Genomic DNA, 11,521 nt, shown 5'->3' on the forward strand with positions numbered 1-11,521 from the left:
GGAGGAGAGATGCAAATAGAGCCAGGTACAGGGTTTATGGGGAATGTTGCTCTCCCAAGGTCGTGGAACGCTGGTAAACTATAGCCTACTGCTGTCTCCTCATTGTTGCCCCCAGACCCACTTTGCACTACTCAGCCTTTACTGGGGGTACTCAGGTTGCTAAATGGCCCTCGTCTCCAGTTTAATCCCCGCTTCGCCTAATCCTGCCTCAGAAATGGCATCAGATTCAGAACTTATCTCTGCCTCTAGAAGACTCTTCTCAGAGCCTTCAGAATCCCTCTCTCCCCTGTCACAACTCCTCATAGCGCCTCCTCGCCGGTCAATCTGGTTTCCACAGACTTCACACCTGCTCCTGGTCAGTTTAGCTCATTAGGCTTTAACAGTAGCCCCAAGACAGGAAACAGTGTGCATCAATACCTGAATGAACAAGCAATGGGATACAACTCGGTAGTAAGAAAGAACGGACTACTGATATATATACAACAACACAGATCAATTGGATCAGTCTTAAAAGCCTTACGATGAATAAAAGAAGCAAAAGTGCATACTGTATTTTTCCATTTATAGGACTCACAAAGAAGCAGAACTAATCTATAGCAATAGAAATCTGATCAGCTGCTGTCTGGGACCAGGATTGTGCAGTGAGATCAACTGCAGTCAGCTTGCGGGAAATTGCTTGGGAGAGGATTGGAGTGGTGCTTTGTGTTGAAAGTGATCAGCTCACATGATTAAAATGTGTTAATTTTATTGTATGTGTATTATGCCTTAGTGCTGTTCAACAAGGGAGTATGAACTTCCAGGGTGTTAACCTAGTGTTGAGGTGGGTTCCACATAATGGAGTTAACAGCTGCTCTAAGTGGTTACCCGGAGAGACCTGGAATATAACCTCAGATCTGCCTTTTTATAACACTGCTCTCTGGGTGGTTTTGGATTGCTGTAAATGTGGGAAATAATTGGTCCTTGCTGTACTAAGTGAATTGTCCCTCTTATCAGCATAATTTATCGTCAGCCCCCTGATTGTTGGGTTAACAGCACACAGAGAGGGATGTGACAGTGCACATAGTCCCAGAGGGCTACATGTCAAGCTCCAAGTAGAAGAACAGGTTAGGAATGGCGGGTGGGGGGAAGAAGCTTCCTTGAGTCTGTCGTAGCCCAGCCCGCATCACCCTTGCTTTTTTCACATGTGCCCCATGGGATGGAGGGGCACAGAGCCACACCTGAGATGCTGCCTGGCCTTGTGCAGCGGCTGCTTGCCTGAGATCGTTCTTGCCTGTTTTGTGCTGGATCAAGCTGAGTAAACTGGCGTTGGCAACCTATTGCAGTCTTTCAGTCTTGTCCGCTCTGAACCCAGGACCCCCTGCTATTGAGTTAGTGGTTGTGCGACATGCTGTGTGTTTAAGTAATCATTAGAAACACACATTCCGTTCTGTTGTATAAAGTTATAACTTATTTTCTTTTCTCAGTTAAGCCTTCAGGTACAAGATGTTACATTGATGGATCAGAAGAAATTGGAAGTGACTTTAAACTAAAATGTGAACCAAGAGAAGGTTCACTCCCATTACGATATGAATGGCAAAAATTGTCCAACTCACAGAAACTGCCAACCTCATGGTTACCAGGTACTGCTGATTACGCACTTTGAATCGTGTGCCATTGATTTGGACTTAAGTCTAGTAGGGTTTGTGCATGTAAGTGTATATTTTTTAATCCCCAGATACCTTCCCTTTTCTAGACAGAGCAATCAGGATTCTATGGGAATTAGTCAGTGTTTTATAATGACAACTTGGTGTCATATAGTATAAGTGAAGAGATATTTTTATAATGATCACCATTTAGGATATTATAATTGGTTTCTTTGTTGTATATTTTTTAATTGATGGTAGTATTGATGGAAACTGTTCATTATCATAAATTAGTGGTTAAGTTACAACAAGAGCTGGATCTTGAGTGTTTTACCTGGATTCATGTTGAAGATATGGTTATTTAACCATGGCATGTCTGTGAAAACAGCAAAACAACAGCTGTGACTAACCAAAAAGATTCAAATTGGTTAACTCTGATTGCTCATCTGTATGTTATAATTAACCTGTTATTCAAACTGGTTACCGTGCTCCACCCTCCTCCCTCCCACCCTGCCCCGATCTTAAGCAGGATCTCTCTCCACCTCTGTTTTTCAAACTAAGAGGCTGAACAATACAACCGCCTCTAACTTTCTTTTATGTTTCTTCTGTCTGGGGGGATGAAATACATTTTGTAAATCTTACTGCTGCACCTAAGAACCTTTGTGGCACAGAATGTTTTTTTATAATCAATGTGGCTCTGCTTCAGCAGAGATTCTCTGTGCCTGGCTGAAGGGGGTCATGATTACCTTGGCTTTGACGTAAATGAACTAGAGGCACAGTCGTTCGCATCCCGGAGACATGCACATGTCTTGCCAAGTTTGTTCTGTATGTAGCTTCAGTTTGTCTCACTTTTACCTGGATTGTCAACCAAGTAGAGTTTGCCTTTACTAAAAACTCAGCAAAAATGGGTTTTGCTCCCTTACCCCCTTTCTTTTCATAGAAATGACTTCACCTGTTATATCTGTAAAAAATGCCACTACCGAATACTCTGGGACATACAGCTGTACAGTCAAAAACAGAGTGGGCTCTGATCAATGCCTGCTGCGCCTGGATGTTGTTCCTCGTAAGTTATCTTCTTTCTGCTGTGATAGTGTTATCTTTATACAGCCTCCTTTGGTTCCATCAGTGAGTGTGGGTATTAAGGGCAAGGGGGTGCTAACTTTGAGCAAAGCCCTCTGTGGCTTGGTTGCTAGCTTTTCTAGCATGGAAAGAAAAAAAGTACTACATTTTATTAATAAAAACCTTCTTCATCATTGTAGTGACATTAAAGAGGCAAGAGTTGTCAAATTGACTCTTGTACCATATTTAGCCAGTGTAAGTGAGGACAAGCTTTTTAGAACATTCTTATATGCCAACCAAGATAGCTGTGAATATTAAAATCTTTTAGAGTGGTTTTATTGTTTTTATCCTTGAAATAGCTTACACAGTTCAGAAGAAAGTTCTTTTAGTGGATTTTCCCCTAGATCAGAAAAAGCTAACTAATTTGTCTCTTAACGTTAGTATGTGCGATGAAATCAATGTCATTGTGTATCCTTACCTTCAATATGACTAGATGGAAGTTTTTTTGTTTGTTTGTTTTGCTTTTTTTAATATTAATTATTTTCTTATTAACATTTTATTCTAGCTTCAAATAGAGCTGGGACAATTGCAGGAGCCATTGTAGGAATTTTGCTGGCGCTAGTGCTCATTGGTCTTATCGTCTTCTGCTGCCGTAAAAAGCGCAGAGAAGAAAAGTACGAAAAGGAAGTTCATCATGATATCAGGTAATTAAGTGACACAGGAGTTGACTGATGTATACGCAATTTATTATGTCACTAAAGCATTAATTCTCTTAACCATCTGAAGCATTTGCCCCTATGAGAATTGGATGAAAGAGCTATAGCTCTTCCCCTCAACACATTTGACAGCTTTTACTTATTTCAAGTGTGTGGAGCCAACCAACCTACATTGTGCCCTCCTCCCCCGTTTTGGGCTCTACTTTAAGAACCATTGCAAAATGCTTTTCTCAAGACTGTCTACCTTCTCCCAATAAAGTACAGGCATGAAACAGCAAAGGAAACCATAAACAAGATGAAAAGACAGCCCTCAGTATGGGAGAAAATATTTGCAAATGAAGCAACTGACAAAGGATTAATCTCCAAAATATACAAACAGCTCATGCAGCTCAATATCAAAAAAACAAACAACCCAATCCAGAAATAGGCGGAAGACCTAAATAGACATTTCTCCAAAGAAGGCATACAGATTGCCAACAAACACATGAAAAGATGCTCAACATCACTAATCATTAGAGAAATGCAAATCAAAACTACAATGAGGTATCACCTCACACCGGTCAGAATGGCCATCATCAAAAAAATCTATAAACAATAAATGCTGGAGAGGGTGTGGAGAAAAGGGAACCCTCTTGCACTGTTGGGTGAAATGTAAATTGACGCAGCCACTATGGAGAACAGGTTGGAGGTTCCTTAAAAAACTAAAAATAGAACTACCATACAGCCCAGCAATCCCACTAGTGGGCATATACCCTGAGAAAACCATAATTCAAAAAGAGTCATGTACCACAATGTTCATTGCAGCTCTATTTACAATAGCCAGGACATGGAAGCAGTATAAGTGTCCATCAACAGATGAATGGATAAAGGAGATGTGGCACATATATACAATGGAATATTACTCAGCCATAAAAAGAAACGAAACTGAGTTATTTGTAGTGAGGTGGATGGACCTAGAGTCTGTCATACAGAGTGAAGTAAGTCAGAAAGAGAAAAACAAATACCGTATGCTAATACATATATGTGGAACCAAAAACAAACAAACAAAAAAACGGTTCTGATGAACCTAGTGGCAGGGCAGGAATAAAGACGCAGACGTAGAGAATGGACTTGAGGATACAGGGAGGGGGAAGGGTAAGCTGAGAGGAAGTGAGAGAGTAACATGGACATATATACACTACCAAATATAAGGTAGCTAGTAGGAAGCAGCTACATAGCACAGGGAGATCAGCTGAATGCTTTGTGACCACCTAGAGGGGTGGAATAGGGAGGGTGGGAGGGATGCTCAAGAGGTGGGGGATATGGGGATATATGTATGCATATAGCTGATTCCCTTTGTTGTACAGTAGAAACTAACATAACGTTGTAAAGCAATTATACACCAATAAAAATGTGAAAGAAAAAAAAAGTACAGGCATAAAGTTTTCAAAAAATGGAGATGTTAAGGTTTTGGGTTTTTTTTTTAAAGATCTGATTGTATCAAGTGACATAGGTAGTTAATAGAACTATGGGTAATGTGATTTTATTTTATTTTTTAAATATTCTAAACCAGTAGATCTTAACTAGAAGTGCACATTGGATTATAGAACTTGTAAAAATAATAACATATGACCAAAGTAACACCCAGAAAATTGACATTTGGTGGGTCTGGGCACTTTTATTTTTTAAATGCACAGAAGTAACTCAGATATATATTCTATGTCAGTGCTTAGTGTGAAAATTCTTATGCCTAATTCTCAGTTTTTGCAAACTTCAATCTGCTAAGTTTTCAGCTAAAGTCTTAAGATGAGTAACTTTCATAATAAAAAGGATATTTTGTCTTGTTCTGTTTTTGGTAGAAATATCTGTAGGTGTTAGTGCTTTATTGACTGTAGAGTGTTATGTGACTGTAACCAGGTTATCTTGATTAGTGATACTGGAATATGAAAATATTTGAAGTTCTTTGTAATACAGCATTATAGAATCGCACATTTTTGTAAAAAACACATTTCATTGTGTGTGAAGATAGAAACTGTAAATGATAAATTTGGGACAGATACACAGTTCATGACATTATGCCTTATTGTGCTTGTTTTTTGTGTGTCACACACAATTTTATGTACTTAATGCTTAAATAGAGGCTCTTCCCTACCCATGATTCATAGCTTACATATTGTAGGTTTTTAGAAATTTGTTCTTTGAACGTGTATTGGGATCTTTATTTCTAGGGAAGACGTGCCTCCTCCAAAGAGCCGTACGTCCACTGCCAGAAGCTACCTCGGCAGCAATCACTCATCCCTGGGATCCATGTCCCCTTCCAACATGGAAGGCTATTCCAAGACTCAGTATAACCAAGTACCAAGCGAAGACTTTGAGCGCGATCCTCAGAGTCCGACTCTCCCAACTGCTAAGGTAGCTGCCCCTAATCTCAGTAGGATGGGAGCGGTGCCCGTGATGATTCCAGCACAGAGCAAGGACGGGTCCATAGTATAGAGCCTCTGTACCCTTCATCTGTGCTCTCCTCTTGAGATGTGAACACCTGTTTTAATTTTTGCTACCAGCCTCAAAATATATATATATATATAAAAAGTTAACCAAAAACTGTAAGAATAATACTTCAAAAAGTTTTGTTTGGTTATATTGAAATAGTAAAGGCATTAAAGTTCTAAGGACAAATTCACCATCTAAATAATATTTCCTTTAAGAGCTTGACTTTATAGGTTTCTGACTATCAATACTTAAGTCAGCTGTGGCACTTTGAATATGAAATCATAGGTGAAGAAATAAATTGGTGAACTTACACGCATACCAAGTTGATACTTGAATCATCTGAAAGTGGTACTTTATAATTTCTGTTATTTTTATATTGCTTTTTTCAATAATTTATGACCCAGTAGTGTCCCCGCAACCCCCTGCCAAAATTGGTAAAGAAAGATTCATGGCAAAAATACTTACGTAGATTTATGTTTGTTCTTGTTTTTGCTTCTTCGAAAACTCTGAATGTGTTTGAAGAGTCTCTAATAACTAGAAAACACTACTAGAAGTCACTAGTTCTGAGTAATTCATAAACCTTGTATATGAAATGACTAAAGTATTTAATTGCTAGATTGCTGTGGGCAGCAGGGACATAGTAAGCTCTTCTGTATGCTAAAATAAAGGAGCATTTGTCTGATTCATTTAGAACATTTGTTGTCAGCTACATATAGCGATGACACTAATGGTGCAGTCGTAAGGATGAATTTTGTTGATTAATGTTCCAATGCCCTGAGGCCTGTGGTGGTCTTCAGAGCAGTGACCTGCTATCAGGGAAGTGTAGTATTTTGCAATTCCCAAGTAAATGCTGGTCCTCCACTTTAGGTGATATTTTTCTAATAAGAAAAATTTACAACTCATTTATTATTTGACAATTACAGATTGTAATTCCGTAATTATTGGTTCTAAATTTAAAATTTTTTTTCCTGATTCAGTGTTTTGTTTTTGTTTTTGTGATGGTATTGTACATTATATGTTCTAGAAATGTAATCTTAAATTACCCTCTTGAATGCAGTTCCTGGAGGATATTTTCTTCATAGACTTAGAATGATGAAATACACTTTAAACTAGTAAGTGTCCTCTATCAATTCTGTGTTTCAGACTTGGGAGGATGTACATTTGCTATTGTATGGCCAGCATGTCTTGTGTAGTTGCAGAAAATCAAGTTGAGCTTTGAAAAGTTTGTCTTAGTTTTGTGGAAGTGACTTAATCTTAAAAAAAAAAGAAAAAGAAAAAAAGAAGAGAGAAATGAAAGGAAAAGGAATAAAAGGAATACTCCTACCTGCCAAATGTGTTAAGTACTGTTTTAGTAGATGAAAGTGAATTTATTGTACTTTCCTTAAGATTGTGAGGGAGTGTGGATTGAGTAGAATGAGCCACCAGTTTCTTTATAGTAGTACGGTCTGCAGTAAATTATTTCACTAGCTCTGAAACCTTTTCCCTAGATTTTAGTAGGGAGTTGGTTTCTGTTCATCTCTTTGGGTGCTGTGGTGGTAAATGCTACATTATAAATTAATGTTGGCATGAGTTTATGATTAGGCAGAGGATTGTATACACTTTTTAATGGTAAATTGAACCTGAATGTGTAATGGATTCGTGTATAGTTTTACATATTTGGAAGCATTTTAAAAATAGGTTTTTAACATTACATAATATTGCTTTTATTCTTGTGTTAACATTTTCATCTGTGCCTTTTGGGTAATTTAGTTTTTATTATGAATTTCTGGTGCCTATGAGCTAGCTATCGCCTGAAAGGTGCTTAGAGGTGAAGGTACTGTTCCTAAAAATGCATCACTGTGATACCTTTCTATCCTCATACTTTCAGTCTTGCCTCTTTTCTGATCTTTTTGGATGCAAGTTAACTGATTGTGTTACTCATAAAGTTTTTAAAATTTCAACATCCCCTACACTCTTTTGACTGTGTTTCTGATTTTATAATAATAACTATTTTTGAATACCAGGCCTCTGGTCTGTTTCATATGAATAAAATTTATAAGATATTATAAAAATAAATAGCAGAGCACAGACATTACTAATAAAAATTTTGGTCCTCTCTAGTCCCAGTTTTCATATAATGAAAATTAGGCTATCAATCTGAGTAGAAATTACTACAAAAGGTGGACATATGTAAGGCTTTCCTTCCCTTAGACTTCATAGTTCGTCTAGTATTTGGTTATAAGTAAATCAGAATGTCTTCCAGAAACGCTCCCTTCCAGTTCAGGGCCATTACCACCTACAGCCTGAGAAACAAGCTTGGAAAAAAAACTACTGTTGTGACCTGAAGAGACCTACTGGATGTGGTTGAGTTTAGAGGACAGAACTCAGTTTTAGGTTTATGTCTCCAGCTACTCATTGTAAATTTCAGTGAATCCAAAAGTCAAATAGTACTGATAACTTCCTAAATAATTCTCAGTGGTAGTTTCTGGTGAACTAGAGATCAAGTATTTGTTCTAGAATTACTATTGGTAATCATCAAGCAAGTCAACAAAAAATTGTTATTCAAGCATTTCCACTAGAAGCCAAACATCAGTCAAGGATGGCACTGAACCTTCAAAGCAAAACTCTTCCATTCTACTTTATACCTAAGAGACTTGACACCATCTTTCTGAGTTATGCAGGATAACTTCTTCAAAAGAAATATCATAGAGGATGTAATTCTGTGCTTTGAATATGTAGATTACAGGTTTCTTTTTCTTATGGCAACCTTACTAATATTTCCCTGTTAGAAGGCCAAAAACAAAAAACCTTATTGATAAACGGGCCAAATAACTTTCTTTAAATTTGGGCTATCTGCCGGGAAGTTGTTACAATGGAAACACAGACTGTGTCTTAGGGGGAGGTTAATTCAAGAAACACAAATAGATTATTGGTATGAATTAATACCTGGTTTTTATTAAAAAGATAATTTTTAGGATTGAGTTCTGGAAATTTGGAGCAAGTGAAGGGGCAAATAAACATTTTGATTAAATATGAAAAGAACTCATTGCATGAAGTTGGATGTCAAATTCTGTAATGTACGGCTTCTTAACTATTCTCTGTCTTTCTGTGTGCGTGCAGCATGTAAATCTGAAGTTATATGAATGTTTAAAGTTTTTTTTCTAATCTTGTTTCATCTCCACATAGGGCTTTCAGATGCCTTATTCCAGTGTGAACAGAAAAAGTCCGTATTTTTTGTGGTTACTGCTTTGATGTGTCGTGTAAGGAGTAGTTTGTAGAAAATGTTGGCATAATTTTAACTTTTTAGTGGCTTGTGACATTACATATTATATATATGTATATATATCTTTATAATATTCCTGTGTTTAGTAGTATAAATGTTCTGGGCAAGTTTTAATATTTCAAATGCCTTTGGCTATTCTTGCAGTAAAGACAACGTGTTCTGTAGTTAGATTTTTTTTACTCATTTGACACTGAAATGGTCTATAACTGAGCACAAATTCTACCTAATAGAAGCAGGAAAGGGTAATAAATAAATTGGTGAATTGTGGTTCTGTTTATCTTATGGATGGTAACACCAGCAAATATTTGCTGCATTTGGCTTCTCACTGTTCATTAAAATCCAGTTTTACAAAATACCCTATTTTGTAATTTCAGAGTGTGGTGTGAATATCAGTTGGATTTGGTTTTGACCCTGAACACTAAAAGCTCCAAAGAACTCTGTTTTCTACTAACTTAATGGCACAAGTGTTAAGAGAACCACAATTCACTGATTCACTGATTTTCATCCCTAACTGTGAATTTCTGTGACAAATACACTTATACTACTGAGAAGTAATATTTTGACACTTCACATATGCAAGTAGAGAATTGATAGTGTCAGTTTCAGAAATGATTTTTTGTATTTCAAGTTTCTGGCTTAAATATCCAATGGTGCAGATTTTGAAATTTGTAAGAACAAAATTTGGTTTTAAAAAAAAGCCAAAAACTTGCTCTGGTTTTGTGACCTTGTGTACCTTTAAAAAAAAATAAAATCAAGAAAGCAGTTTTCTGCCTCATGGTGTGGCTTCATTGTGCCTTTTATTAAAAAATGTCTACTTTATAAAGCTTCATTATACTGTTCCTCTCTGCTTTCCTGAGCCAGGGTTTCCTTTTGCCCTCTCCTTTGCATCTTTTATTAAACAAAGTAAAGATCAGAACAATAACATCAATGAAAACATATCAAACATATTTATAGAAATTTCTCCAGTCCTGTGCATCTATATGACAGTAAATAACAATGTATTTGGGGTTGAAACCTCCAAAGTTCTGTTACTGTGTCACAATTTACAGTGTAAATTCAAGAGTTTTTCAGATGAATTAAAAATGCGTGTACATGGGGCTTCCCTGGTGGCGCAGTGGTTGAGAATCTGCCTGCCAATGCAGGGGACATGGGTTCGAGCCTTGGTCTGGGAAGATCCCACATGTCGCGGAGCAACTAGGCCCGTGAGCCACAACTACTGAGCCTGCGCGTCTGGAGCCTGTGCTCCGCAACAAGAGAGGCTGCGATAGTGAGAGGCCTGCGCACCGCGATGAAGAGTGGCTCCCGCTTGCCGCAACTAGAGAAAGCCCTCGCCCAGAAACGAAGACCCAACACAGCCATAAATAAATAAATAAAATTTTTAAAAATGCGCATACATATCTGTATTAAATACACACACATCTAGTTATACTTTAAAGCTATTTTCATTGACTGTTGATTTCAGAAAAAAAACAGGATGGGGTTAGCAGTGCTTTTTTTTTTTTTTTTTTTTTTAATGTGGACCATTTTTTTTTAAGTCTTTATTGAATTTGTTACGATATTGCTTCTGTTTTTATGTTTTGGTTTTTTGACCACAAGGCATGTGGGATTTTAGTTCCCCAACCAGGGATCGAACCCACACCCCCTGCATTGGAAGGCAGAGTTTTAACCACTGGACCACCAGGGAAATCCCAGCAGTGCATTTGTAAGAAGGTATTTTGAGAAATATTTTGTTTATACTACAGTTTCTCAACCTTGGCACTTTTAACACTTTGGGATGGATGGTTCTCGGTTGTGGGAGACCATGCTGTGCATTGCAGGATGTTTAGTAGCATCACTGGCCTTTACCTACGAGGTGCCAGTAGCTCTTGCCCTCTTTCCCCCAGATGTGACAAACAAAAATGTCTCCAGTGTTGCCAAATAGCCGCTGGGGTGGGGGGCAAAACTGCCCCTAGTTGAGAACCAGTGGTTTATACTAATGTGAAGTTTTCTACTCGGAGGTTAAAGGACGAGCATAGGCTTTGGAGTCAGACATATCTGAATACCACTTATTACTAGATGCTTTACTTAGCTTCGGTTTCCTGGTGCTTAAAATGGGGATAAAAATACCTACATCACAGGGGATGTTGGAAGATTTTAAAGAGATAGAATTGATATAATGAAAATTCTTTGCATTTGTCCCTGTTTGCTGGGATGCTGATAGTGGTACACAGATTTTCAAAGAATCAAGATTACAATAAAATATGCTAACAAACTACTAAGTATAATTTAATGCCTTTAATTTAGATCATATTTTAATCATGAAGTTCTAAAGGCCAGATCATATTTCTGGTTAATTAAGTACCAAATGGCAAAACTGTTGAAATTGAGTCAAAATTGAATATAAAACAATCTAT

General features: G+C 37.5%; 1 protein-coding gene across 1 annotated transcript in view; it reads left to right on the forward strand.

The window, feature by feature from the left end:
- Nucleotides 1-9,881, forward strand: part of CXADR (CXADR Ig-like cell adhesion molecule) — a 59,672-nt gene extending 49,791 nt beyond the window's left edge. Inside the window, exons 4-7 of the mRNA XM_059921384.1 lie at nt 1,464-1,619; nt 2,563-2,685; nt 3,247-3,385; nt 5,605-9,881. Of these exons, the coding sequence (XP_059777367.1) occupies nt 1,464-1,619; nt 2,563-2,685; nt 3,247-3,385; nt 5,605-5,869 (683 nt within the window). The 3' untranslated portion in view covers nt 5,870-9,881. The remainder of the gene's footprint in view (nt 1-1,463; nt 1,620-2,562; nt 2,686-3,246; nt 3,386-5,604) is intronic.
- The last annotated feature ends 1,640 nt before the right edge of the window (nt 9,882-11,521 follow it).

This window comes from Balaenoptera ricei, chromosome 4, assembly GCF_028023285.1.
Source record: "Balaenoptera ricei isolate mBalRic1 chromosome 4, mBalRic1.hap2, whole genome shotgun sequence".
Lineage (NCBI taxonomy): Eukaryota > Metazoa > Chordata > Mammalia > Artiodactyla > Balaenopteridae > Balaenoptera > Balaenoptera ricei.